This window comes from Chlamydotis macqueenii, chromosome 15, assembly GCF_036417535.1.
Source record: "Chlamydotis macqueenii isolate bChlMac1 chromosome 15, bChlMac1.mat, whole genome shotgun sequence".
NCBI classification, from domain to species: Eukaryota; Metazoa; Chordata; class Aves; order Otidiformes; family Otididae; genus Chlamydotis; species Chlamydotis macqueenii.
In genome coordinates, this window is record NC_141570.1 from 13436113 (window position 1) to 13464109 (window position 27997).

The 27997-nt window shown below is 59.4% G+C and overlaps 2 protein-coding genes across 3 annotated transcripts in view; both read right to left on the reverse strand.

Moving 5' to 3' along the window:
- Positions 1 to 337: 337 nt before the first annotated feature.
- RHOT2 (ras homolog family member T2) lies at positions 338 to 12833 on the reverse strand. 2 transcript variants are annotated; one of them, XM_086760284.1, is made up of 19 exons: positions 12758 to 12833; positions 12305 to 12363; positions 11223 to 11304; positions 11075 to 11118; positions 10008 to 10061; positions 9590 to 9642; positions 8944 to 9052; positions 8399 to 8500; positions 7828 to 7926; positions 7274 to 7382; positions 6913 to 7033; positions 6030 to 6114; positions 4812 to 4957; positions 4623 to 4723; positions 4419 to 4549; positions 3907 to 3987; positions 3626 to 3748; positions 3318 to 3520; positions 338 to 2002 (listed from the first exon to the last, which is right to left on the reverse strand). In XM_086760284.1, exons 1-19 carry the CDS (start codon positions 12792 to 12794, stop codon positions 1885 to 1887), a joined length of 1857 nt encoding a protein of 618 aa, XP_086616410.1. In that variant the 5' UTR covers positions 12795 to 12833; the 3' UTR covers positions 338 to 1884. The 2 variants fall into 2 exon arrangements, with proteins under 2 accessions (XP_086616410.1, XP_086616411.1); XM_086760285.1 differs by lacking the exon at positions 338 to 2002 and having other exon boundaries at positions 3383 to 3520; positions 4463 to 4549.
- A 137-nt stretch (positions 12834 to 12970) lies between these two features.
- WDR90 (WD repeat domain 90) overlaps positions 12971 to 27997 on the reverse strand; it is a 28728-nt gene continuing 13701 nt past the window's right edge. Inside the window, exons 21-42 of the mRNA XM_086759676.1 lie at positions 27329 to 27459; positions 26724 to 26885; positions 26321 to 26449; positions 25689 to 25822; positions 25554 to 25591; positions 24973 to 25092; positions 24385 to 24567; positions 23486 to 23586; positions 22473 to 22575; positions 21543 to 21664; positions 21013 to 21172; positions 19620 to 19807; positions 19239 to 19407; positions 18859 to 18970; positions 18112 to 18283; positions 17513 to 17635; positions 17199 to 17379; positions 16774 to 16904; positions 15814 to 15957; positions 14728 to 14847; positions 14150 to 14234; positions 12971 to 13382 (exon numbers count right to left, since the gene is read on the reverse strand). Of these exons, the coding sequence (XP_086615802.1) occupies positions 13225 to 13382; positions 14150 to 14234; positions 14728 to 14847; positions 15814 to 15957; positions 16774 to 16904; positions 17199 to 17379; positions 17513 to 17635; positions 18112 to 18283; positions 18859 to 18970; positions 19239 to 19407; positions 19620 to 19807; positions 21013 to 21172; positions 21543 to 21664; positions 22473 to 22575; positions 23486 to 23586; positions 24385 to 24567; positions 24973 to 25092; positions 25554 to 25591; positions 25689 to 25822; positions 26321 to 26449; positions 26724 to 26885; positions 27329 to 27459 (2966 nt within the window). The 3' untranslated portion in view covers positions 12971 to 13224. The remainder of the gene's footprint in view (positions 13383 to 14149; positions 14235 to 14727; positions 14848 to 15813; positions 15958 to 16773; positions 16905 to 17198; positions 17380 to 17512; positions 17636 to 18111; positions 18284 to 18858; positions 18971 to 19238; positions 19408 to 19619; positions 19808 to 21012; positions 21173 to 21542; positions 21665 to 22472; positions 22576 to 23485; positions 23587 to 24384; positions 24568 to 24972; positions 25093 to 25553; positions 25592 to 25688; positions 25823 to 26320; positions 26450 to 26723; positions 26886 to 27328; positions 27460 to 27997) is intronic.

A 27997-nucleotide genomic window follows, 5' to 3' on the forward strand; every position in this document is an offset into this window, starting at 1 on the left:
TGGGGCCCAGCCTGGTTTGGGCTCACGGGGGAGCAGCGCGTGTCCCGGCCACCTTGGCGTCATCTCCTTGGCCCTGCTCCCTCCCCGGGCACCCCAGTTTGCCACGGGGGGAAGGGTGTCCTCGTCCACCCACGCACCAAGGAGCCCTGGGTCTGGTCCCGTCGTGCCAGGCTTCAGCTCTTGCCCTAAATCGCTACAACTACCCCCAAAGGGGGTGGGCAGCCCTCGGGGTGGGTCTCCTTGCAGACACCGCAGCCAAGGGAGGCCCCAGGCTCCACGCAGGCCTGGCAGGGATGAGCGGTCCTGTCCCCCCCCAGGAGATGGAGGACAGCAAGCGGAAGGTGTGTAAAAATTTATTTTCACGTAGAGAACAAACCTAAAACAGTATGGCTTCGCCGGCCGCGGAGCGGGGCCGGAGAGGGGTCGGACTGTCAGACACGGGCCCAGCCAGGCGTGGGGCGCTGGGGCACGGAGAAGGGGTACAGAAACCCCAGGGACGCAGCCCCGGCAGCGCCACGAACCTGGCAGCGAGTGCCCAACTGGGAGAGCGGCGCTGGCACAGGCAGGGACCCCCGTCCGGCCAGCGCTGGGGACCGGGCACTGGTGGGACGGGGACACCACGCTGGGACTGTCCCCTAAGAGATTCCGGCTGCTGCCCAGAGACTTCTCAACCCCCTCACCGGCTCCAGGCCACGAGAAAACATTTAAACAGTCAAAACACAGAAACGCAGCTCCAGCCGCACCCCACCGGCTGCCCTGAGCACGCTCAAAAAACCTCGGAGCGAGCGTCACGGAGCGAGGAGCCCAGCCGGGCTCCCTCCCAGCAGGATGGGAGCTCAGGGATGGCGCGAGCCCAGTGCGGGGGCCGGCGCAGGCCAGCCTGGCTCTCTGGGACCCGGAGAGGGGGACGCTGTGGGGCTCTGGGCCCAGGTTTGAGCTTCCAGTCGTACCAGGAGACGCAAAGCCCAGGGCCTGGCGCTGCGGGACAGCTTCCACGCGGCCAGGGCCCCACTGAGGGGGCAGGACAAGGGCTGTGCGACACGGCGTGGCACCAGCGCCGTGACGGCACTGCCAGGAAAGGGCTGCACCCCTCAGCCCTCCCCGGTTTACCAGGGCTCCTGTGAATACTGGTGGCCATGAACACTGGTGGGCAGGGCAGGGGTGGAGAGGGGCCGAGAGCCTGCCACGCCGCAGGATTCCGAGTGTTTTTGCGCAGAAAGAGAGAAAGAAGGGGCCTGGGACAGGTCCTGGGTATTGCCCCCTCCCCTCGCAGCCCGGGGCTGGGGGCTGCAGCCACGGCGTCCCGGCAAGAGGGGCCAGGAGTGTCCCCAAAACACAGGGGCCAGGGGGCAAGCACTGGGACTCCATGACTGCTTTTCCCAGCGCCAGCAGAGGGAACCGGGGGGCTGAAGCCGTGAGCCCGTTCCTCTGCTGCTGCTGGCAGCCCCGGGGGCTCCGGGAGTGTCGCTCCCCCCAGACTTGAGGGCCACAGCCCAGCCCTCTGGGGAAGGCATGCGCCTGGCCCGACAGATACTATGAAACACTCACATTTAAGCTTAAAAACAAACGTTAAAAAAAAATAATTAACAGAATAAAAGAAGGGGGTGATCCTCCAGCTGCTGGTGAGGCGGAGCTGCCCGGCCCCCGCTGCCGCAGCTGGGCAGCAGCTACGCGGGCGAGGAGGCGGCAGAGTGAGGCGGGCCGGTGCCAGGGGATCTATCCTGCTGGTGCTGGGAAGTCCGGTTTCACTGGTCCTGCAATCCAGGCTGGGAGGAAAAGGAGGATTTCCCACCAGGGACCGGCTTGAGGCAAGGCCCCTCGGCGGGGCGTCAACGGGAGCCGGGGAAGCTGGCGTCACAGGGAGGACGGGGTGGGGAGCGGCGCTCATTTGTTCTTGGCTAGCAGGCGGTACAGCGTGAACCCCACCAGCGCGGTCACCGTGGCCCCCAGAGCCACCCGCAGCCAGAAGGACGCGGCTCCCAGCTCCACGGCGTTCAGGTGCCTGCAAGAAACGAGAAACAGAGGCCGGTGAGCGAGGTGCACGGAGCCGGCTGGACAAAGGCCAAGCTCCCCGGCAGCCCGCAGCGCTTCCGCCCCCCGCAGCGAAGTTGGGGTGGCCCTGGGGGGACAGGGGGTGACCGCAGCGCAGCTCCACCGGGATCCCAGCGGAGAACAGCGAGGCGCTCCCCGGCCCCGTGAGCCAAAGCACCCGGCTCCTCACCGAGCCAAACGCCAGCACCCGGCCAGACGCGGCTTTCCCCTCCCCTGGCTGGAAATAGCGCACCAACACCTAAATAATTAGCACGGGCAACGAGGTACGCGTCTGCCTTTCTAGGTCAGGCTGCTTTTACAGCTCCAAGCGCGCCCAGACCCAGAGGCAGGCAGAGACTGGCACAGCCGGCGACACCGAGCCAAGGGCGGCGAGGGAAGGGGCGCGATCCGGCCCGAGCTACGCATTCCCTTCCTAAACACGCACTGCCCTGTACGGACGTGCTCCTCTCCGAGGAGGAAAGACACATCCATTATTCATTCTCCACTAAATGAAGGGAGAACAGCCAATCCCCGGCCCTCCATTACGCCGTTATTTATTTATACCACATACCCTAAGATATATTAAGAATATTTAAATTTTAATACTGCGGGGTGGGGGGGGAATAAAAAGTGTCAGCTCTAAAAATAAAGTTGTTTATTGAAAACAAGGTAGAGGGAAAACCACTCGCTGGTAATCCCATCCCGTCTTCCAATGCACCCACACGTTCTCCCCGGGAGGGCGTTGCGCTGACCCTCAGCTTTCAGCCCCCTCCGCCCCTCGTGATGCCACGCGCAGACACCTTTCTCCTTCCCAAATCTCTCCTCATCCCCCGTGCCCGGCCCCGCTACCCAGCCCCTTCCAGGTGCAGCTCCTTCGCCAAGGGAGGCTGGGTGAGCAGAGGTCTGGCTTCACTGACCTCTTTTTCAGCCTGATCCACCTCATCAGGAGAAAATAGCTGCCACCGTCCCTCTGCGGGCCACAGCAAACTAGGCTGGCTACTCCCCTTCAGCAGTTTTTATCTTAGGCTTCAAAAATAAAAACTCCCGTGGCAGGATCTATCTAATAAATCTGCCAGAGAGACGCATGAGGCAGAGGAGCTGAGTCCCCTCCACTTCTCCGAGCGAAGAAGTGGCCTTTTTGTTTCAATTATTTCTACGAGCAAATGGCACCAAGAGCGAGAGAGAAACCAAACCAACGCAACGCGGCAGAGGCAGGGTTCGGACGCAGCCCCCCTCCCAAAGCTCTGCTCCCACCGGAGAGCCCCCTCCGCGGGAAGGATACTAACGGGAAGGTGGCGGCGGTGGCCAGCTTGGTGTAGACGGTGGTGCTGGGAGAACCCTGGCTGTGGCAGGAGAAGAGGAAGGGCGGCGGGAGGCAGTGCTTGTAGCAGAATTCGGCGGGGGAGAGCCCAGGCTGCTGACTCGCTTCTGGCAGGTCTGCCTTGGAGGCCACAAAGATGCAGGGGATCTGGCTGTCCACGTAGTGTTGCTGCAGAGAGCGGGAGAAGTCCCGGCGAGGGGTAAGCCACCGACCCCTGGGAGCCGCAGGGCCGCCACGCAAAGGCTGTCGTCCCGCGGGGCCCCCGCCAGCTACCTTATAAATACTGGCACAGTAGCTGAAGGATCTGGGGTCGCTCAGGTCGTAGACGAAGCAGGCGACATCGCAGGCGGCGTCCGATGGCTTGGCGAACTTCGCGTCGGCGCTGACCTCGTACAGCTGGGGCAGGAGGGGAGAGGACGGGTGGTTCGGCACCGTCCTGAGGACGGCAGCACGCAGAGCGTGCCAGCGCAACCACGGCGACACGGGCACGGGCACAGCCCAGCTCTCCTGAGAGCCAGACGCAGAGCAGCGATTCCCTCCTCTCCCTGACTTACTATGAGGTACTTCTCCTGGCCGCCGACCTGCACCGTGTTGATGGCGTAGAGGGACGGCACTCCTGGATTCTCCCTCTGGGCCTGCCACCGATGGAAACACCGTCTCAGACGGCACGGAGCGAGGGCAGCGCTTGGGGGAGGGAGAGCGTTTCACGCTGCCCCACGTCCCCGTGGTGTAACAGCCACGAGATGCAGGGCCGTCCGTAATAAACGGGGAGAGCCAGCATCACCTCGGGGAAGATAGGGCTGCCCAGGAACAGCAGAGCCCCTCCAGGTATTTGGGACGAGTGGAGGGATGGGACCCTTAGGGAAAATTAAGGCTACAAGAGCCACAGGGACCGGCACCGCTGGCACGGAGCAGGGCGTGAAGCCTTTTGCCAGGATGCTGGGGCCTGGCGCCGGGCAGGGAGGTGCCGTCAGGCAGCAAATCGTTCTACAGCTTCACAGCTCGGCCTCCTGCTCCGCCGGGACACCCCGCCGCAGCGCGGCCGGAGAGGGGAGCAGCCACTCACCGCGAGGTTCCTGCCGAGGAAGGCCTGCAGGAAGGCAGACTTGCCTGCGCCCCTGGCTCCCAGCACCTTGCAGAGGAAGACGTTTCTCTGGGTCTGGCCTTTCTCCAGGTCAATCCTCTTCTCCCGGGTCACTGGCAGGAGAGAGGCTGGGTGAGCGAGAGCAGGGATCCATGCCATCACAGGAGGGGAGGGCACGGCCCTAACCTGTGAGGGCTTGCGTCTGGGAGTCCTGCTCTGAGAGGATGGGGTAGCCCAAGTAGCCCAGGCACTCCAGGCAGTGCCGCACATCCAGGTAAGCCACGAGCCTGGCGAGACAGAGCGCAGCGGGAAGCCGACAAGGTCAGCACGGGCTAAGCGAGGCGACTAACGGCGGAGGAGAGGGACTGAGCTTACGTCCACTGGCAGAGGAATCCATGCAGGGAAAGCAGGCCTTTATCAGTGGTGCATACCGTGTTGTAGAGCTCGGGGCCCCAGGGCACGCAGGGGAAGACGCTGAAGAAGTTCTGCAGCTCTGCGGGGGAGAGGGCTCCGTCCCGGTCCTGCCAAAACACAGAGGAGTCTGCAGCTGAGGCGGGACGCAGCCTATGCATGCACCGGCGGCTCTCCGCAGCCACACCGAGCGCTGCTCGGCCCCACAGAGGGTCCCTGGCACGCAAGCCGCCCTGCTCGCCGCTGCAGAACGACACCAGGGATGCTTTCAGTGGCAGAAATCAATGGCAGGCGAGGCCAGAGCCGCGCGAGCGCGCAGAGAGCCTGTGCCCCAGGGATTCCTGTCACTGCACAAGAGACAGACCAGTTCTGCTTTGCGATCGCAGCTGGAACCAGCCCTGCTACCGGGCGGGACCTGTCCACGCTCGCCCCGCAGCCCCCGAGCTTCCCTGGGGCCGGCCACTCCGCAGCAGCCCGCCCTGGTCCGGCCTGGCCTTCCATGCCGCAGGCCGCTGGCCACCAGCTGACCACGCGCTAACGCCGCACCCTCGGGCTGGGGTGCCGCAGGGCCGTGCCACCGAGGATCTGCCAGCATCTGGGCACGCAGGGACGTGTGTCGACTCCAGGCTGCAATTCCTTGTGGCCACAGAGCTGCTGCACCCCAGGCGTGCACCAGCATCTGTATAACTCATCCGAGCAGGCGCGTGCATCCCATTCTCCCTCACTCTCCTGGAGCACGGCACGCATCAGCCGCTTTCTCTCCCTCTCTGGCTTGGCACCCCCTTCCACAAGGCTGGCAGCCGTGCGGATGCAGGCGCTCAGTCTCTGGCTGCAGCTGTGCCTGCTCTCCCTGCCACCCTGCGTGCCGCAGCCGCGCACAACGAGGAGCTACGCCGGTTTGATGTTACCCAGACCTCCGAAGGCCCAAACTTTATGGGCTTTGTCAAGGGTAATCACCACTGCCCCACGCCCTTGACAGGCTGCTGCCACCAGACTGGAGGTGACAACTCCCAAAGCCTCGGCAAGAAGCTGTGAAGGGAACGCTGCGGCAGAGGAAAGCCCTTCGCCAGCGCTGCGTCTGCTCCCAGGAACAGAGCGGGGACAAGAGAGCAGCTCCCACCAAACACGCAGGCCTAGCAGAGAGCGTCCCCTCCCCAGGCAGCCTCCCCGCGCACCGCCCACCTTGTCGTGCTTCTCGAACAGCCGCTGCAGGAACTGGTAGCCCAAGTGGTTGAGCTCCGTGGAGCAGCCGGGCGGCAGGCGGAACCTGCCGGAAGAGACCCAAGTGAGCAGCTCCGACACCTTGAGCCCTGAACGGAGAGCAGGTCCCACCCAGAGCACGCCACTCCCCGCTCTCTCCCTGCGCGAGGCCAGCGGGGGTCTCCGGGCCCAGCTGTTCTCTGGCAAAGGCCCCGAGGCGTGCAGCGGCCTCTCCTCGGCACATCCGCGCTGCCCAGGCAGCCCCAGGGATGATGTAGCCCTCGCTCTGCCCCGTGCCCAGGGCTTCAGGAGAGCAGAGCGCTACCCCCGGGGTGCTTCCCACCTCCGCCTCCCCGTGCAGCCTGCTGTCTGGGGAGAGGAGGAGGAGGCAGCTCGCACGCCAAGCCCTGTCATTACTGCCAGGTCACCGCCTCCGGGGTGGCAGGGAGCAGAGAGGAGATGGCAGCTGCAGAATCAGCCGGGAGGGTCACGCTGACAGCTCACTGCTCCCGACACAGCCGTTGCGCCTCGGCTCGGAGCAGCCTTCAAAGGCCCCTTGCAGATGTCGAGGGAAGTCAGGGACAGGCCTTCATCCCCCACCTCCTCACCCGCCTACACCAGAGCCAGCAGCACAGCCAGCAGCTCCACTGAATTCTTCGCCAACCCCGTGCGTCAGCTCCTGCCCGCAGTGCAGGGTGAGGAGCACGAACCCGACCACGAGCTAAGGGTGCAGCTTCAGCCTCAGCCGAGGAACACGGTAGACCCCAGGGTGCAGAAAAGAGAAATCCAAGGTGCTGGGGAGCCTGAGTCACGCACCACGGAGACGTCACACCCTGCCCGCCCCGCTCCACGGCAGGAGACGTACTGTGGGTAGAGATAGTCATCCGTCAGCTCCAGCTCGTCGTCGTACCCAAAGCGGCGAAGGATGGTCCAGGTGGTCTCGTGCCGGCCCCTCTGGATGAAGAGTGTGTTGAGGAAAAGGAAGCCTGTGGGAGACATCAGGCAGCTCAGACACGGCAGGGCCAACCGAGCGCTCAGCCTCAGGACCACGCTTTCCCTGGGAAAGCAGGCTGCTTGGACGCAGAGCTCGAGTGGCCACAGCAGGCTCAGGCTTGCTTTAACAAGAGGGACTAATTAGGCCTGGAATGAGAGCCAGGAGGCTCAGCCCAAGGACGGGGCCCCTCCATCCGTTGCTGGGAAGGGGCACGGAGCCCTCGCGCTGTTACCGTTTAACGTCAGGCCGTTGTCCTGCACCCCGTCTGTGGTGTTCTTCCACACAACCATCTTCACGTCCTCCAGGGCCTGGGAAGCCAGGGGGTTTCCAAAGCAGGACTTCTGCCTCCCAAGAGAAAGAAGGTTGTCGTCAGCAAAGCACAGAGAGAGAGCACAACCCTCTGTCTCACCAGGATCCCTCTCCCCTGGTAAGGAGATGGTGTTTTTGGGAGAGAAAATCCACCCAGCTCAGGGATTATACCCTGGCCAGACCCCTGTTCCTCAGAACCCTAGTAAAGCATGGCTGTCCACATCTCCAGAACCTCCTGCTCTTCCAACTGCAGAGCAAACTCAGCCCAAACTTAGTGAAACTGGGAGACCTGGGGATCTCCACGTGCTCAGAGACACACCTTGCAGTGCTTTAGCTGTGCAACAGAAGCACTGAGTGCAAACAGGACAGCTCTGTTAGGAGAAGGGCAGACTTTCCACCCGGTGTTGGAAGGAAAGGGGACCCCAGGAGCTCTCCACAAGCGACTGTGGAACATCTCAGCTCCGCAGCCAGCCCTACCTGGAAGTAGTTGAGTTCATCATCACTGAGGATCTGGTTGTTATCCTGGTCTGAGAGGTTGAAAATCCGGGTCAGCGCCCGTGCACACGCAGGTTTCAACTGCAAGGGACCAAAAACAGGGCACCGCCTTCAGCCTGGCCTTCCTCCTGCCACCCCACATGCAGAGGGGTTCCCTTCCTGCGCTGGCTGGGAGCACAGTCCAGCTAGGCCAGTACCACAGCCACCCTGGAGCTGGGAGCCAGAAGCAGGACAGCCCATGGGGAAGGTTTCTCCTGGACCTGTCCCACCACAGCTAACCCATGGTCTGGAGCATGAGGGCATCTCCCGCAACGTGTCCCTGGTCCTCACAGATCTCTCTGGCCTGGAAATACCCAGCTGGCTGCGCCGAGCACAGAAGATGGGTGTTTTCCCCTCGGTGGGCTCCCCCCAGGGGTACTGCTTTCCCCGTGTCCTGCCTGCCTTGTCCCCAAACTCTCCAGCCTCCTACCCAGGGGGAAAAGTGGAGACCAGAGTGCTGCGACAGGGAGAGTCCAGGGAGACTTCTCCAGGGGCTGCGAGCAGTGCTTCCTACCTGCTTCTCCTCTGGGTCATAGAGCGGAGCGGTGGGGTGCAGCACAGCTTTCTGGGCGTAGTAGAAGAGCTCAGAGATGTTCTTGAGGTTCTTGGCAGAGCACTGGGGAAGAGACAGAGCTATGGAGCAGGGACAGGCGATGGGCTGATGACAAGGGGCAGGAGGAGTATGACACGAGCTCCTGGAGCCAGGCAAGTTGTGCATCAAAGCACAGAGCACCACCATTAGGGAAAAAAAAAAAAAGCAAAAAGGAAACCTCCTGCTCATGCTCTGGCTTTGCTGCGCCCATTCCACAGCCCAACAGAGGCTGCACACAGCTCCAGCACCAGCTCCAGCCAGAGAACTGGAGTGGGCAAACACAGAAACCCCTTCCCTGCGAGGGAGGCAAAGGACAGAAAGCCCTCAGGCCCTCGAGACCCAGACAGGGGTACTTCTGAGAGCAACGTCAGCAGGAACCTCCACAAGCACGAAGGCTCCCCGGCTCACACCAGACGAGTGCTCCTACCCCTCAGAGAGGCTTTGCAGGAACCCTCCAGCTCCCTCACCTCTACGCAGGTCTCGATCTCCGAGAACTGGTTCATGATGGGCAGGATGACATCCATGGAGCTCCCCACCTGCAGGTCAGACTTGTTTCCCACCAAAATTATGGGGATCCTGAGGAAGAAAGACGGAGTGTCAGAGAGCTGTGGGATCACCCCTCTCCATCTCAGTGCTGACCCCCGCCACACGTCCCCCCAGGCAGCCGGCCGGGAGCCTCCCCGCCCTCCTCGGCAATGTCCACAGCAGCTTTCCTGCCTCCCACGGCCGGGAGCACCCATCTGGAGAAACAGACTGCCTGATCCTGCTTACGCTTTCACCCAGCAACAATATGTTCAGGAGCCTTTAATCCAGCACAGCAGCCTTCTGCCCAAGCAATCCACGCACAGATTGCAGCTTCTGTGCTCCCATACTCCCCCGGCAGCCTCCTCTCCCTGCCTGGCTGAGAAGAGATCGAGGAGGGTAGGAATCCCCTCCCTCAGCTAAATCTGGGAGGGAGAAAAGCCCCCATATCATTCTGTGACAAGTGGTCTGGCCGCAAGCCACAAAGCCGGTTTGGTCTCAGTAACCTCAGGAGGCGGCGAGGGTGGTGGGCAGCCCGCAGCCTCCAGAATCCCCCAATTCTGCACCCGCAGACGGCGCCACACACGGTACCTGGCGCCCTTTTCGATTCCCCCGTTCACCATGGGGATCCACTTTGTGCGAATCTGAAAAGCGAGCAGAGGGAGAGGCCCGTCAGCACAGCCTGCAGAGGGAGAGGCAGCTCCCAGCGCAGCCGACGCGGCCCCGCAGCCATCTGCTCCCCGGCGTTCCCCCGCAGCAGCGGGCAGCGCAGACCCTGGGAGGCTGGGTGCCAGCAGAAGGACGCGACGAGCCTGTTGCCCCCCAGCCAACGTGGGAGCAAGTTGGGGCCGCGCTCAGCCTGCCTCTGCTTGCGGGGGTCTCAAACCCCAAATCCCCGTAGGGCTGGGGGGCATCAGCACCCACCCACTCCAAAAAGCCAGGGAACCTCTTCCCCTCTGGCGCTGCTGCCGGAGCAGGGCTGCCCAGGGCTCCCCCGGGGAGCCGGTACCTTCTCGATCGTGGCCTCCTTGGTGACGTCGTACACCACACAGACCACGTTGGCCTGCAAGAGAGGAGAGGTGGAGGGCAGTGAGCGAGGGACTCTGCCTCAGTCCCTGCCCAGGGAGCGGCCGTGAGCACTCCCACACCTTGCCGTCCCCGCGCGATGGCTCTGCCCGCGCCCCACGCCGGGCCAGCGGCCACTGCCCTGCTGCCCTCCTCCCCTCCCCGTGCAGACAGTGCTGACACCAACGCTTTGCAGCAGACAAGAGGGATCACTGGCCCTTTCAGGGGAGAGTTTAGTGCTAATCCCGAGGACATACAAGGGTTTAGCAGGATTTCCCGGAGCCGTTTTAAGCCTCTGTACACTCTTGCTGTCTGGGTGGAGGGAGCAGGAGCCCCGCGCCCACTGGCCAACCTCCTCGGCCATCAGCCGCTCAGGTGGGGAGATGAAACAGTTTGGGTCACGCGAGACACGCAGCGGAGGGACGGGTTTATCATCAGTAATCAAGAGGTCCTCCTCCACGCAGAGGCGAGGTTAATCCCAGGGCAGAGAAGCGCAACCGGGCCCACGCAGCCAGCCAACTGGATTATTCCTCCACGGCTGCTCCAAGGGACACGGGGAGCTCTTTTCCCTCCCTGCCCAGCGCTTCCCGGGGCTCCAGCTCCCGAAGCAACTCCTCTGTGCCGCCGCTTCACCAGGCAGCCACAAGGGCCCAAAGCAGGGAGCAGCGACTGCTTCTCCCCTCTCCTGAGTCCGCTGGAAACACCCTGGGGCTAAGAGCACTTCACCAGCTCCGCGGCCTCCTCTACCTCCTGGTGGGGCTGCCCCCCGCCGCCCTCCACCTGGCGGCTCCCCGGAGGGCTAGGACAAGCCACACGCAACAGCTTACAAGACAGAGAAGGATTAAACAAACCCCTACACCAACCAACAGCGTTAATCCACAGCTAACCAACTGCCCGCGCCTCTCCGGCTGGCTAACGGGGAGAGCGAGCAGCCACGCGTCGCTCGCCAGCTGTGGGGCGACGGGCACCGCAGGCTCCCGTCCCGCGCCACCCCGGCCCGGCCCCGCTCACCTTGGCAATCTCCTCCTGCAGCTCATCCTCCGTCTGCTCCGACTCTGAAAGGGAAGGAGAGCCGTCACCCACCGCCCCGGCCGCGGGGACCTCTTCCCGGAAGGGGAGAAGCAGGGCTGGCAGGAAGCGAGGCAGGACGGGGCCCTACCTGAGTAGTCCACAATATGCGTGGGGACCTTTTCGGGGGTGACATCAGCCGGGATCGTGATCTCCTCCGCACGGGGGGGCACCTGCAAAGCCAGCAGAACCTGGTCCAGCCAGCCATGCTGAAGGCTATCAAGGGCGGGACGAGCGGTAAGGGACGCTGCCCGGCTCGCTACAGCCCAGCCCTCACGCAGCCGGCGTCCCTGCGGTGAAACGTCCACCTGCCTCCGGGCCCCAAGCCCTCGCTCGAGACGCGGCTGCTGACGGCGCTAAGGGCGCCAGGGAAGCCGTCTTTCAGACAAGCCGGCACTGCCGTCCCCGCTGCGGCTCCGGAGATAAGCCATGGGCACTGCCCCGGCTCTCCGGCCTGACCTCTTGGCAGCTGGGAGAAGCGCTAAGCCGCTTCTCCGGGCTTTGCTGCCAGAGAATGGGAAAGTGCGCAGAGCCGGTCCTTCCCCGAGCCCCTGGAGCTGGCGCTTCCCACTGCAAACGTTGCAGAGGGCACCATCTGCTCACGGGCAGCAGCAGAAGCCACCTCACGGCCGGACCGATCCCAGTTTGCCATCCAAACTGCACTGGGGCAGTGAGCTGCTGAGCCAGAGGCTCCAAGAGGCGCAGGCAGGTGGGCTGGAGGCTGCTCTGCGCAGACAGCCCAGCTCAAAGCACCAGGCTCGTCCCCAGACAGGGACAGGAGCACAGGGAACGTGGCTCGCTCCCCTCCAAGGGTTCTGCGTCGGTGATGCCGCAGTGAGGCCAGAGCTGGGGAGCAAACGGCCCCGCCACAGAGGGCAAGGTGGGCTCCGCAGCCTCCTACGCTGGTGGACGCGGAGACCCCCAGCAGCAGGGAGCGGGGCCCCGGGAGGTACCTGCACCCCTCCCCAGAGAAGACGGGCATCAGAGCACAAACTGGAGAAAACGCTGCTTCAACTGGAGCTCTGTGTGCTCCTCACGGGCTTAAACCCTCACACCTGGAGCAATCCCACGCCTGTCACCCGCTCCCAGGGAGTCGCACCCCCCTCCCAGACACCCCACGGCAGGGCAGCCAGCGAGGGGGCTCGGCGGTGTGCCCCCCTCCCTCGCGCTCACCTCTTCAGGGAACTCCTCGCCCACCAGAGCCATGATCAGAGACGTCTTCCCCACCTGGGCTAGGAAAGAAAGGGAAAACGTTGGTACCGGCCTGAGCCCGAGCAGGCCGGGGGCAGCAGGCGGTGTCAGTCGCACCCGTAGGGCCCGGGGGCGAAGGGGACACCGGTGTCCCTCCCCCCGGCGGAGGCCGGTAAAGCGGCGCGGCGCCTCAGCCCGAGCCCCGGGCTGCTGGAGGGAGCTGACGGGAAGGGCCGGGCCCGCGGGGCCGGCAAGGGCGGCCGGTGAGCACCGCCACCGAGCCGGCCACGGCGGGGAACGCGTCTCCCGCCCCGCCACCCGCGGGGGCCGGGGCCACGGGCAGGCCCGGCCGCTCACCGAGGCCGCTCCCGGTGCCGGGTGGCAGCCCGCCGGCCCCAGCCCTCACCCCCCCACGCCCCCCGCCGCCCGCCATACCCTCCCCCAGCAGCAGGATCCGCACGTCCCGCTTCATGGCGGCGCCCCCTCCCCCGCTCCCGGGGCCGCCGCCGCCGCCGCCTCCCGCCCCGGCCGCCACTTCCGGTCACACCAGCGAGCGGCGGCGCAGAGCGGCGCGGGGCACAGCGGCGCCCCCTGGCGGGCGGGGGTGGCGCGCAGCACCTCCAGACCTCCCGGTGTCCAGCTTTTTATTTTTATTTTATTTTATTTTTTTTTATTAACAACAAACAAAACGGCAAATGGGGCCATAAAATACATCCCCCAGCCGCGTCCGGCCCCAGCAACCCACGAGTGGAGCGCAGGGTGGGGCTAGGGCCTGGCTGGGGCCTAAGCCGGGGCCTCGCCCAGGAGCCAGGGCCTGGCCAGGGGACCAGGGCCCGGCCCGGGGGGTGCCGCCGGCCCTCCCGCCCCGCTAGAGAAGGGCCGCTGGTCCAGGGCCTCCCGGCTCAGCCGCCCGTGACCTCCCAGACGAGGACGGTGCTGTGGGAGGCCGTGAGGAGGCGGCGGCCGGAGGGGGCGAAGCGGCAGAGGTGGACGGCGTCGTCATGGCCGGCGTAGTCCTGCGCATCGTTGGCGGGGCAGCGCAGCAGCCTCAGGAGCCGTTCTGTGGGCAAAAGAGGGCGTTCAGTGCTGGGGGAAGGAGGCTCTGGTGCCACGGGCCTTGTCCCCACCGTTCCTGGTCACCTCCCGGACCTCTCCCCCACGCTGAGCTGTGAGGCGAGAAGCTGAGCAACAAGAGACAGCTTCTTGCTGTGCAAGCAGGCAGGTAACAGCTGGCAGCGGGGAAAGAGCGTGACATGGCAGCTCCACACTGCGTGTCAGGCTGTCACGCTGCAGGAACAGATGCAGCAGCACACGTTTGGGCAGCTCTGCTGTCTCACACCCCCAAAAAGCGCCCTGCCCCAGGCTCAGCGGGTGTCCCACAGCCCTGGGGCAGGCGTGGAGCCACTGTCAGAGCGGGATAGACACAAGCACTGCCTCCCCAGGCAGATAGAAACAGGGACAGGAGCAAGATGCCCTTGAGAGGAGAAGGGTACTGATAGTCCCTTCGGCCTCCCGGGCTGCAGCTCACGCAGCTGCAGAGCTGTTCGCTCACAAGCAGAGACGAAGAGAGCCTGTAGCCCCCAGGACTCATGCGAGTGACAAATCCTGCTCACTGACAAACAAGATTGAGCTCAAACATTTCATTTCCGATCTGTGTGTCCCCTGGAGCTTCCTCCTTGCCTGGCGCACACCCTGCCAGGGTCTGAGGACACGGGCTGGTGTGTGCGCGCATGTGTCGCTGAAAGGAAAAAGGACCCTCTGCTTCCCCCTACTCACAGGTTCTTCACCTCCTGGGCAGCAGAGCCCACGGCACCCTCTGGTACTCACCGCCAAAGCCAACAGCTATGAACTGTGCTGCAGGAGACAGGCTGAGCGACGTGGCGAAGTACGGCAAGGAGATCTTCTCCACTACCTGCGCTCCAGCAAGAGAAACACACCAACAGCTCAGAAACGAGCAGACCGGGGCTGCTGCAGCGACAGTCGTTAGGAGGGGAAAGGGCTCCTCGCAACGGGGAGGCTGACAGATGCACAGCAGCGCTCAGAAACCTGCCAAAGGCGTTGACTTTCCAGAGGAGACTGGACTCAAGGATTTAGAGACTGTTAGCGCTCCTGAAAGCAAACACTTTCCCCTCCTGTGGGATCGGTGGTGCGGGGACTGGCAGCCTGCCCGGACGCAGCCCCAGGCAGGAGCAGGGCCCTGCCGCTCACCTGGGCCAGATTTTGGGAGTTTCTGAGGTGCAAAGCCGTTACCCAGAGCGGCTGCTTGCCTCAGCCCACCCCACACCTTCAGACCCAGCTTTACACGCAGGGCAGCGCTGCCTCCCCACAACCGCGCATCGTTCCACGCGGTCACGGCCCCGCAGCGGCAGGGGAGCGCCCGCGCCGCCCTGGCAGGGTACGCGTACCTGTTTCTTGCGCAGACTGTAAAACAAGGCTTCCTTCTCCATCCCAAAGCCAACGTAGACCAGGGTACCGGGTTCCCAAGGGCAGAACGCGGCCAGGCTGGGCGGGAGGCTGCCGAGACCCTGGAGGGGGAAACCAAAGGGAACAAAATTGAGGTCAGCTTCTCCAGCTTCCTCCCTCTTGCATCGCCATCTCAGGCGTGCTCACGGCAAAGCAAGGAGAAACCACATGCTGCCATGGAAACCTGAAGCAAAGTGTTTTACTGGCATAGGAGCGGGACACGAGGGTCCAACAGGTTGAATTTCCACCAAGGCATTATTCCTGCCTGAGCGTCAAGGTGGGACTGGGTTATGGATCGGTTTAACACAAGAAAATAGAGCCCAGAAGACAGATCTTTAGTATTTCTCCTGTCTCACTGCTCGGAGACCTGTAGTGAGTGTCTTTCATGGAGAAGAAATCCATCATTTGGGAAAGAAACAGAAGAAATGTATGGGCCTGGATGGTGCTTGGCCCCGAGGGTGGCAGGCTGATGCACCCCCAAAAAGACCCAGCTCCCTTCTGCATGCAGGGTACCGGAGGCCATCTCCATGTCCGCTCTGTTACAGACCCTCCTCCCCTTTCTACAGGTGTCCTGCTGCCCAAATCCCACACCTGGGAGCCCAAGTGTTCTGCAAAGCATCACAGGCACACAGGGGCTAGAGTGCTCGGCTCTACGAACCCGTCACCGGGCTACTGCTCTGAATATTCACGCTCTTTGGGAGCGTCAACGTTAGCAGCATGCTCCTAATCAGGTCTCTCTCCTGCGCTCGCTGCTGCCTGTGCTCTGTTTTGCGTGGCACAGGGGCGGCAGCTCTTTGCAGATGCAGTTTTTGACTCCTCGCGCTTATGAACTCAGTGCTTCCCGGTGGTTAGGCACTGCTACAGCTCCCGCTGCCTTTCGACACGCAAGAAGGCACGTTAACGAGATACTCTACGAGCAGCAGAACGAACAATGACCTCTGTGGCCCTGTCCTGCTCAGAGCCTCGAGGCATCCATCCTCCAACTTAGCCGGTGCCGAGACCATGCCAGGAGCAAGCGCCACGCTCACCTTGGGGCCGGCAGGAGCCGGGAAGCTGAGCCAGTCGAGGAGCTCACACGTGTCCTTCAGCCAGTCGGAGGCCCAGACGCTGACCCGCCGGTCCGAGCTGGTGGCCAGCCAGAGCTCACCTCCTTCCACCCCAAAGTCTCGGTACTACAGAAGATAAAAGCCACGCCGTGACTCTGGCAGTGCAGAAGCTTTAGAGAAAGCTGCCGCTAGAGCCAGCGTGGGGCAGGAGCTCGTGGGAGGGCAGGCCTTATGCTGCAGGGGATCAACACCAGGACTGGGGCAGCGCTTAGTCACGTATCACGGTAAAAAAAGGACAAGCAGGAGATCCTGCTGAAGGAGGGGTGAGCGCCTGGCCTGAACGACACGGATCTCTTCCCTGGGACGCCCTCTGCATCAGCACATTTCCTGGGGGAGTGCTTGCAGATACCACGTGTCCCCTAACAACGCCCTTCACCTCAAACCGAGGAGGATCTCCTAAGTCTAGAATTAGCGGGGAGCGCAGCCTTGCAGCATTTTAAAGCCTGAGAACTGGGGCGAAATTATTCTCATTTCCGCTGTGCAAAGGAAAAATGCTGTCCATGAAGAGAAGGATAAAGGAGATGCAAACCATCACACACCAAGTCTTCCTAGCTCCACAAAGGAGCCGTACAAAGAAGCCAGGCTGCCGAGGAGCAACGTGGGGAAAGCACATTGAGCCCTTTCTTGGGGACACAGTGGCTGAAAGCCCACAGACCGGGCTGCTCCTCTCCGAGAGCCTGTGGCGCGAGCACACCTCACATCTGCATGCAGCTTGTCTGCAACAGCCACCCCCCCGCCCGCGGGCACAGCCTCACTCGCCATTGTAGCTGCAGCACGTGGGGCTTTACCCCACTGAATGCATCCCTAAAAAACTGAGCAGAATTTATGCAGCGACACACAGGGAACACGCTCCCAGCGCCGGGGCAGAGGGTGAGGCCTCACCTGCTTCCTGGTGCACTGCAGAACAGTGATGGGGGAGCCTTTGTGGTCAGCGAGGACGCGGACAGTCATTCCGGTGCGAGGGCTGCTGACAGCCACGAGCCCGTCCTTGCCCCCTGATAAGATCATTTCTCCTAAGGGCAGAGAAGAGAACGGGATACTTCTTGTAGGAGAGGTAAAAGTCCACAGGAGAAGAGTCCAAGAGTGTCAGATACGGGTTTGCCAACACACCTCCCGTGTCCCATTTACCACCTGCTCAGCCAGCAGCCACCAAAGCTCACTGATGCAAGTTCTCCAGCTCTCCCTGGCCCCAGGTGTCTGGGCTGGTCACCAGTACGCAGAGCGGCTGGAGGTCAGGGTAACCCAGGCACAACCAAGCCACGCGCCCCAAGGCGACGCCTCCCCGCTGTCACAACAGGCAGCCTCACCGTCTGCGGAGTAGGTGATTGCCGTCAGTGCCACGGCGTGGGGCTGCATCTTCAGCTCCATCTCTGTCCTGGAAACGCTGAACACGCGGATGGTGCCGTCGCTGTACCCAGCCACTACGTGCTGGCTCTGAGCTCCCCACTCAACGACGGGACGAGGCTTCCAGGCCAGGCACTGGCAGCTCTGCAAAGCAACCAGGGCAGAGACCCAGTGACACAGTGAGGAGAGCAAGCGCACTGAAGGCTCCACCTGGAAGTATTTCTCCCACTTCAGTCTGCTCGGCGAGGACGCAGCAGTCCTGATGTACCACAATTACCTGGTTGAGCACCTGGAACTGTACCACCAGCTCCATGCTGCCCAGAGACCAAATCCTCACGCTGCCGTCTTCCCCGCACGTCACGCAGTGAGTCTCATCAGGACTGAAGCACGCTTCGGTCACCTGCAGCAAGAACAGAGACCCTACAAACGCTGCAACCATCAGGACATTGGGTCCTCTGCCCTCTCATCCCCCAGGAGACACCAGACAAAAAAACCCAGGCGTAAAGGAAGGTGGAGTGCTTGGTTTTGTCCTCAAATCCTGGGCTGACAACCAGGCTTGTAACGGAAGCGAGCAAACCTAACCCCAAAGCCAGGACCAGGCACTACGCAAGGCAGGTGTTAAGTAAAATAGCTTATCTTCTACCATCTGAAATCTCTTTTTCTGTAGCATAAAGATGAAGCATCAGCAAAATTCAAACCAGCCATTCTGTCTTGAATTTTGGGGTTTTTTTGGTGGGTTTTTTTTTTGTCTTTTAATGTTTTAGGCAAAGAAAACATTAGCCAATAGGGATGTCAAGCCAGCAAACAGAAGTCGCAGCACTCAAGAATGAAGCTTTAGTGATTGCAAACTACATTTCCGCTCCCAGCCCCTCTGACCTTGTTCTTGTGGCCGCTGATCAGTCGGATGCTGGTGTTCTCTGCCCAGTTGATGTACCACAGGGTTCCTGCCGTGGTGCCCACAATCCCCATTTCCAGACAGTCATCAAAGGCCGCGCTGACTATCGTCCCGTCGAGGGTGATCTCGTGTTCTAGCAGGACCGAGCTAGATCTGGAGGACAAAAAAAAGGAGAGAAGGACTGGCTCAAATGTTGTAACAGCCATGCTGCCTCCTTTGAATGCTATTTTCTAAGGAGCCCAGTCGCGTATTTGCAGCTAAACGGTTCAACGAGGGGCTCCTGCACGCTGAACAGTGCCTACCACTGCATTTACACTGCAACCATCTTTTATAGAAACAAAGAAAACAGGGGATGCAACAGCACAAGAGGAGAAACAAAGGCAAAGTCTTTTCACTAATTCTCTTAAAGGAGCTCCTACAAATCACAAACACAAACTTCAGGCACGATAAACTCCACTCATTTCCAGTATTAAGAGGGTTCAGCTACCTGTGGCAAAAATTCAGTAAAAAGATCCAGACAGAAAGAACCAGCAGTCACGGGACGGAGAGGAAAAGCTAAGGATGAAGAGCAACAGGAGCAGCGTGGTTGCAGGCAGAGCCGATGCCTGTCCGTGAAAAGCCACCTCTCAGACAGGTCCTGGGAGCTGCCAGACGAGGGGAAGAACATCTCAAGAGCACGGCGAGATGGGCGCGAGCACGGCGGGGACGCTGGGGCCACGACCTCCTACCTGGCATCGGGACCTTTCAGCCTCAGCTCTTGCACAGCGCTCACTGCCCACAGGCGGACGCGTTTCACGTTGCTGCCGCTCACCAGCCTGTTGCGCCGACACACCAGCACACCTGGGAGGCCACGGCGGAACAAAGGGCACCCGTGAACATCCGCTGCTGTCATTTACAGCCCAATACTCAGCGTTTACACAGACTAGAGGTGAACCCCCCCAGGAAACCCAGGTCACAGATCCACCGCCACCCCACACGTCTTGCACCCGACACACCAAACTGGTTTTCCGAGCACGGCTGAAATCAGAAGCCTGCAATCTCACTGCTCTTCTTTCCTAACAAGTTTCCCGTTACAGCCCTGACAGACGCCCAGGGGATTTGCACGCACCGATCTCGCCCTCGTCGGCCTCCCACGTCATGAAGCAGCGATTAGTCTCGGTGTCCCACACGCAGATCTGGCCCGAGTTGGTCCCAGTATAAAGAAGAGCGTCGGCGCCGTAACAGAGAGAGGTCAGCTCCGCCGGCCCTAACACGTCCGGGGCAGGGGCCTGATGAACCTGCCGGGGGACATAACACAGAAACCTCAAAGAGAATATGGTGCTTACCTACATCGGAAGCAAAACACCCCTCCTCCTGCCCTCAGTTTATACAGTTAATGTCTCAAACACAACCAAAAGTCACTCACAGCCAGCCAACATCATCAGGTGCTTGGAAAAGAAGTCAGAGATGTTGAACAGAAATTTGAAAAGAAGGTAAAACTGAGCTTTACCTTGAGGTTGATGTCAGCTCCCTGCTGCTCCAGCAGCCAAAACATCACGGCTCCCCTCCCCACACAGGCCAGTTGTCTGGGAGAAAGAGGACTAAAAGCCAGGTCGTGGACTGGCTCCGACACAGAAGTCAGCATCAGTTCGTACGTGTAGGTATTCCACAGAGCAACGGTTTGATCGCGGTAGTCCCCTGGGTAGAAGATTAAAGAGAGTATGAGGAAATTCTGCAGCCTCAGGATGCTCGCAAGCAAACACACTGCACACACGCATCAACTGTGTCGCTCCCTTGTCCGGAGACAACTGCTGGGAACGCCATCCCAGGCACGGACACGGCCCCTCGCGTGCTCAGCGAAAGCTGCACGACACGCCGGGTCCTCATCCCAGCTCAGGACAGATATAACCAGCCCAATGCTTCATGCTAGAGGCTGTAGCAAACGTGGCCCTGCAGCGGGGGGTCTGCAGCCCACGTTCGGACCGGCCGATGGCTGGTGTGGGAGGGATTTCAGCAGGCAGAACAGGTTTTCTGCTGCTTCTGCATCCTTAGGAGCTACTGCACACCTCAACATATGCCCCCCACGGCCCTCCAGTGATACTGTGCACTCAGGGCTAACAGGCTCGGAATAAGAAAAGGATGTCCCCACTGCTGAGGCCAAAGCTGAGATGGAAGCTGATCGTCATGGAAGCCATCGTATCTAGGTGGCAGCAGAAGGCGCTGGCCTCACTGATGGCAAACACCCCCAGCTCCCAGACGGCTCCGCAGGACAGTGCTCTCCTGCCGCCTTCCCCAGGCTCCACAAGCCCAGCGGAGGCTTTCAGCTTTTCTCTTCTCTGCAGAGCGAAGGTGGAGGAGGGCTCCTCTCCCGCGCTGCTCCGTGGAGAGCACAAAGCTCTCTTTCTCTCCAGCAAAGCTCGCTTTTTTCCAAGGACAGGCTCACCAGCCCAGAGAGGGTGTATTGCCTGCTCCACGGGTCCTCTCTCATGCAAAACAAGAACTCACTAATTGCGTATTTGTCCTTTAAATGTCCCCTGCCTAACAAAACAGACAGCTTGAGCATCCATCTTGTGCTGGCATCGCTGCCTGGCAGGAGGCTCACAGTTTGAAGCCTGGCTACTTCCATGCAATTCCACCTAAGCAGCAGTAAGAAGTCCAGAAGAAGGCTTTTCCCTTCGGACACTATATATAGCAACTGCAAACAGGCTGAACAAGCACTAGCACTTCAAGAAAAACGGGCTAGCTGCACTATCCAGTGTCCTGAGGCCACCAAGCAACAGCGTCACACCCACGAGCCCGCTACGTATCTCACAGGTACCGCACGCTTACAGCATCTCCCTCCCAGGAGCTGTCTGCTCTGGGGTGTGCTCCTGCACCCACAGCCGCTGTTACAGTATACTCACCGACGGTAACCAGGAACCTGTTATCCCAAGAGAATGCCATGGCTTGCACTTGCGTCTCGTGATGGAAGAGCCTGGCTGTGCAAACGCCATCCTGGACTTTCCAGATGCAGATCTGGCAATGGGAGTCTCCACTCCTCTTTCCCGAGGCAGAGGCAAGAACCTAACAGAACAATATATTGTCACTGAGACCTTGGCGAGTAATTTGAGAACGCTTCATTAGTTAGTTGGTCTTAGCAACTATAAGTCTCAAATTAGGGTGATATGGTTGGCAAATGGAAAATTCTGCGAGGACAACCGTCAGCTGATGGCAGGAGGGAATGGTGGTATCACCCAGAGGAAGGGAGCACCCTTTGCTGTCACACTGAGCCAGCACAATGGCTCCAAAACCATTTATTTCATTTCCGTAAGCCCAGGTCTCCATGCAGCAGGCAGAAGGAGGAACGGATAAATGCGATTTCAGTCTGTGACATTCCTTTAGCTCAGAGCGACACAGACAAAACCCAGCTCGGTGCGGCAGAAGCCTCTCTTACCTGGGCATCGTGGCTGACGGCAAGCGTAGAGATCTCCTCTGCGTGGCCAAGCCAGTGATTCTGCGATCCCGAGTGCAGATCTTCAACCACAATGATGCAGCCGCAGGTGTAGGCAAAGAAGCCTGGAGAGGAGATGGGAGGCTTTCCGGTACAGCACCCACTTCAACTTACATGGCAATCCAGGAACATTCTTTTGTTTAGTTAATGTGTAAAAGCTGACTCTTGTCCTTGTGAGGCCAGGCTGAGAGAGCTGGAGTTGTTCAGCCTGGAGAAGCGAAGGCTCCAGGGAGACCTTATTGTCTCCCCGATAAGAAAGCTGAGGAGAAACTCCTTAGCAGGGACTGGTGTGATAGGATGAGGGGTAATGGTTTCAAAATTGAGGGAGGTAGATTCAGATTAGATATTAGGAAAATTTTTTTACGCTGAGGGTGATGGAGCACTGTCCCAGGTTGCCCAGCGAGACGGTGGATGCCCCATCCCTGGAAACATTCCAGGCCAGGTTGGCCGGGGCTCTGAGCAACCTGATCTGGTTGGAGATGTCCCTGCTCCTGGCAGGGGGTTGGACTGGGTGGGCTTGAAAGGTCCCTTCCCACCCAAACCATTCTGTGATTCTATGACTCCATACAGCTTGTCAGCATCCTTCCCATCAGGTTGAGTGGAGCAAGATCTCACTTCCCCTGACCTGAGCAAAGCAAAGCTGTTGGGCATCACTCCAGCCTGGAGAAAGGAGGCAAGGTGGCCTTTGCGAGAGCTTCCCCTTCTGCTCTGTCCACTCAAGCACTGAAGCCTGAGTCTGCCCATATCAAACCAAAGGAAAAGGGTTACTGGATTTTACCAGTGTTAAAGCAAAGATCCCAACCCAACAGCTGGAAGATGATAACTTGGCTCAGCACACGCACCTCCCGCCCCTCCAGAGCCTTCCCGGTGTACCTGTGTCTGGATCCCACACCATATTCCCTCTGCCGTTCCCATTGTAGCCGATCACTGCTTTCAGCTTCAAGATCTCACTGCCAGCTGGAGGAGATGAGAAACTCTGCGAGAAAAATAGACACTGGCTTAAAATAAGCTCTAGAAGGATGGCCCAGTTAGGTGTGTTCAACACCCACGTAAGAAAAAAGCATACGTGCAAGCACACACACATCCTCACGCACGCAACACACAAATTCATGCCAATATTCACACAATTCCAGTCCAACACATCAACGGGTGAGTACCAAAGTGCACATTTACACATACAAAAGAGAAACCGCACCAGCAAAAACCAGGCACAAATGCTTTCAGATGGGGCACAAAACAGGCTGGCAGCAACTGCCCAGCCGAGGAGCAGCTGCTAATCCTGCTGGGAAGGAGTTCAACGGGTTTCGCTGACTTGGGGGTGTAGGATGCTTCAATAGGAAGACAGTTGGGGGTGGGAAAATGCTACCAGGTGGAGGGACCGAGGAGAGAATTGAGGGTGCAAGCTGAACGTAGCTTTTCTCCCAGCACTGCGAACGGCAGAGCTTAGGAAAAGGTTGAGTTAAGTTTCTGTTTTGTTACTGCTCTGTTTGTTAACAGAGCCTTGACTATCTTCACTCCGCTCGATGGATTGCCTTCCCCAGCCTGCTCTGCCAACGCATCTGCTCGCAAATATGGGTGCAGGATGAATCACTCCATTGCTCGCTTGTCTTTCGCTTTCAATAGCGCATGCCATTTCCAATTCTTTTGAATAAAAATGTACGCAGACTTGTTGAACAGAAAAAGAGTTGATCACAACTCACTTTTTACTAGTCTGAAAAGAGCTGCATGTAGAGGAGAAACGAATTGAGCATCAGGCCCAGGGGTATCTCTCACAAATTGCTCTCAAATTGAGAACCAAATGGCAATAATTCAGAAAATCCTCCTACCCCAGCCCCAAAATGCCTGTCTGCCCCTGCCCAGGTAACCAACCTTGACACAACTCTCACCTCGGGGAGCAGCGATGCCTTAAAGCGAGGAGTGAAATGCCGGTAGGAATCTGGGCGGACGCAGCATGGAGACTTGGGAGTTTTGGTCTCCTTTCCGGGTTCTGCCACACAAAGAAGAAAACAGTACCCATGGGATGCCGCTCCTGGGAGCGGTTTGGGAGCAGCAGCCAGGCGGTGGCTTGCCGTCCGTTCAGATGCTGGGTGCGTGCGTGCAGACAAAAACCAGACTGGAGCATCACACGTGCTCCCACATGACCAGCCGTAGGAAAAGCACCAGCTTTCCAGGAGCCAGGGAGGAACATCCACCTCTCTCCATCACCCTGCTCAGCCACACCACACCGCAAACAGCCCCGGGCATCGCCGCGAAAGCGTACGCCACACCGCTAGAAAGAGGTCTTTAACGAAAACAGCGGAGGCTCGGAGTTGCAGCTTTCCAACAAGTCCTGCCTGGGGCTGAGCGCTGGCAGCTGCCTGTTCCTGGCAGCTTGCCGCAAACTGCTGCAGCTCGTGGCTGTGCCTCTATTAATAGAGACATTGGGAGCTTTAATTTCAGATGGGTTTAATAGAACGCGCCACTTAGAGATGATACGGGCTCCCAGCTGAAGAGGAGCTTCGTGTGTGCCTGGAAGCAGCAGCAGGGAAAGAGCCAGAAACACAAGCAGTCTTGGGGAGCAACACGAGCACCCCTCAATGCCGACTGCCCTGAGTAAATCACACCCAAGGGAAAAGCAAGGAGGAACACGTTGCTGCCCTTCGTCTTGCAATGCCAAGCACGTGTCTGGGTCTATCTGTATCATATCAATAATGATGTTTCTTTCTTTTTCAGGGATAGACCAAGTGGCCACGTTGTGCCCCTAAGGAGCCAAGCTCTGTACAAGATGGGAATACCCCTGATTTACCGTTTGCTGGCTCTCCAGGAGACCTTGAGCTCTCCTGCCGCACTTTGGGCCTCACCACGATAAGCTCCTCGTTCCTGACCGACTCCACCACAACGACTGAGGCATCTTTGTCTCCATTCGCCACCACCCTGCTGCTGTCTGGCAGATCTGCTTCCTCCTCTTTGTCTGACTCGGAGAAAATACCTGAAGAGAAAAATCAGTGGGAGAACAGAGCCACCCGTGTCCTCAGGACTGCTTCACGTGTGACTAGCGCGTTGATTTCGGGCAGTGTCATTCTCCTGCTCTGCGTAACAGCCCATCTGTTAGGGTGGAGGGCAAAGCAGACATCTCCTACGGGGTACGCCCAACAAGGTACTGACCAGAGCCCTCAGGGAAGCTGTGCCAGCAGCTTGGTGTATGGAGGAGAGCAGAGGATAAAGCGGTGCTGAAGCCCAGCATCTCTGCCTGGTCCACGTTAGGGGAAGGAAGTACAGACTGGTCTGTCAGCCTGCAGGAAGGGGATTGCGGGCAGGGATGGCTCCAAGGATGCTGCTGAACGAGGCAAGGACTTTTTCCTAAAACGAGATTAATTTTCCCCTTTCCTCTTACTTTGACATCCTGCTTGGTGGACAGAGATGACATCCAAACACGGTGGTGAAGACAACAAAGGAAGAGGCACTGTCTGCCGCGGTGTCTCAGAGGCATCCTTTGCCTTCTCAGAGCTCCCTTCTGTAGAAAGAAAAGGGGTTGTGTAACTTCCTTCATCCCTTAGATCCTCTCATCCTCCCGAGTTCATCAATGGTGACACCTCCAAGCTCATTTCTCCAGCTTCCTCCTACAGGAGAAGCCACTTTTCTCTTTCAAGAAAGGGAGGGACAGACAGAGAGGGACAGTGAGGCCAGGGAAAAAGAAGACAGAAGAGATGGAGGCAGGGAAAGACTGAAGGCAAAAGCTGAAAGACCCACCAGAAAACCCTGAGCGGCTCTGCTCAGAACATCCCCTCCTTGGCAGAGTCCTCCTGAGAGGTGCTAGTTAATTGGAGACTGTCCTTTGGGGCTAATTAGCTGGTTAGCCCCCTGCTATGTGACTCCCTGAGGGAAGGAACCAAAAACCCCCAACCCCTACCCTCTGCCCCAAAGAGGAGCTGTGGAAGAGCTGCCAGCGCAACTCACGGGAGGAGGCAAACTCACCTGCTCCCGGCAGCGGAGTGGACTTGGAGGAACGAGCCCTGGAAAGGCAAGGAGACAGGCGTTACACCAAGAAGGGATGGGGCAGGGGAGGCAAGGGGAAGCAAGGGAAGGCACTGCCCAGAACCGTGCACCTACCGGGCTGGGAGTGACCTCTCCGCAGGAAGAGCCAGGAAATCCCAGAGGAAGATGGCATCTCCAACGCTGACCACGTGCCGTTGGTCCGGGGTGAAGGCCACCTGGCGCACTGGCTCTGAGTGGCCGATGTACACCTGGGAGAGAGCACGCCTTGAACTTCTCCATCACCACGCCTGTCCCGTCAGGATGGCGGTTACTGCACTCCCTGCCCTGCACAGCCAGCGTCTCAGATCCTCTCAGAGGCCCCTATGGTGCTCAGACCTAGGGCTGACCTTCAACACACCGATCTGGAGAAGGAAGCAGAAGCTGAAAACCCCCAAGGTCTCTTTCAGTACCTCTGAAACCCTGGGTGAGACATTTTCTTCTCTGGGTGGCTCTGTCCCTAGCACAGAGGTAACACCAACCTCTGTCCTTCACAGAGGGTCTCACTAGGTGTGGTGCTTTGGCAGCCCCAGCCTGCGCTCAGTGCCAGGCACCACTACAACGTGGGAACAGGGCTGCATTTCTCAGCTGCTGGGCAAACTGGGACTGGGGACACCAGGCCAAGCCGGACAGAAGGGTACTTGCTGCTCTCCTCTCCAGGGATTCAGAAACGCAACACCAAGCCCCTTCCCTCCCTTTGTGGGCAGTACCTGGAAGTTGATATCGAAGCGCATCTGATAGTCCCACACTTTGATGACTTTGTCGCCAGCCGTGAGCAGGTACCTGCCATTCTTGCTCAGCGCCAAGGAAGAACAGGACCGGTTGTGCACGGGAGACACCTGGGGACAAGAAACGGCACCAGCAGCATTAGCTGAGCTAGTTCACGTCCTTATGCTTCAGTAAGAGGACAGAAGCACGACAGTGTGGAAAACAAGGACAATCTCAGGCTCACTCTGAGCGTGACCACACCAGGACAGCTACACGCTTGCCACACACGTGTTTCCTTGAAGCCTGTGAACTCCAGGATAAGCTCTTCTTTCATTTAGCCTCCTACAGAGTGCCTAAGCCCCACGTGACACGAGACCTCAGTGCATGAATTTCGCAGTGTCCTACCTCTCGCAGCAGTCGTCCCGTTTCTGCGTCAAGCACAAGGATTTTATTGGAAGCAGTGGACACCAGGAGCTCACCGCGAGACACAGGAGCAAAGCAGACCCTCATTGCAGAGTCCAAGACCGTGCTGTTCAAATCAAGGACGCTGATGTCCACCCTCAGCAGCTGTGAAACAAACGTCCTGAAGCAAGTACTGCAAAAGTGTCAGGATTGCTCCATGGCTGTCCTAACGCGAGGCTACCAAGCCCCCCAGAGCCCTCCCTTCCCATCCAATGAGGAGCTCCAGGGTCCAGGCAATGTCCCTGCTGCCCATGAGAGCAGCTCACAAAGAGAGGTCAGAGTTGACAGCCCACACAATCTTTCTAGAGGGGAATGAAGCTGGAGAAGAAGAATCCTTGACTCTGTTGTTCCTATCTCAGGGAATGGGAAACAAACCTTATTGTAAGCACGCTCAGAAGTGCCTGCTGTGCAGGGAAAGGCCCTCTCCAACACTGCTGGTGCCCAGGGCCCTTGATCTATCCCATCTGATGTAGCTTGTGGGAATTTCCCCCGTGGCACGTGCTCCCCTCCCCACCCTGCCCCAGGAACACGGGGAACCTGCTGAGTACCTCATGCAGAGAGCAGGCCTCCATCACGGTCACAACGTACTTGGAGGGACCCACGAAGGCCAAGAGATGGCTGTCCCCACTGACCACCAAAGCGTCCAGACCGCTCCCGGCATCTTGGGCCACCACATTGCCTGAGGGTCACAGCGAGAGAGAGAGAGTGAAGAGAGGAGCAAAGCCCCCGCCGCAGCCAGCTCACTCTGTGATGGTGCTGCTGACTGGCAGCTTATCCCGCCTCGGAATCAGCCTGAGGTCAACGTTCTGCCCTGAGAAAGAAGCAACCTCTGTTGTAGACGTTACAAATTTTATCTGCAACACCCAAAACATGCAGCCAACCACCTCAAAGACAAGGTGGCTGATTGCCTGATTGAACGTGCAGTGTTTTCAAGGAGAGCAGAACAAAGTCAGGGGAATAAAATTGGTTTTAGTGTTTATTTTTTAATGTTACAAGAAGCTGTGACAAGGAGCTATGAATGCGAGATCTCAGCTGCAGCCTGGGTGTCTGAAGCCTGTGCAGAATGAAGCCAGTGCGGGCCCCACCACGCTGATGTCGCTCCGGTGGGCCGACAGACCCAAAGGTCTAAAAATCTCAGACATCACAGCAATTCTCTGTATTTATTCCACTACCAAAATCCCACTGTTCTGTCCCTGGAACGTGGCCAGGCAGTGAAC

What these genes read in the sequence shown, in the direction of transcription:
- RHOT2 (XM_086760284.1), bottom strand. Translation starts at nt 12,794, where the DNA reads ATGAAGCGGGACGTGCGGATCCTGCTGCTGGGGGAGG. An exon ending in AGGAGGCCACGATCGAGAAG is followed by an intron (nt 9,643 to 10,007) that starts GTACCGGCTCCC and finishes CTCGCTTTTCAG; the next exon opens with ATTCGCACAAAGTGGATCCC. An exon ending in GCCACCGCCGCCACCTTCCC is followed by an intron (nt 2,003 to 3,317) that starts GTTAGTATCCTT and finishes CGTTTCTTGCAG; the next exon opens with GCACCTGAACGCCGTGGAGC.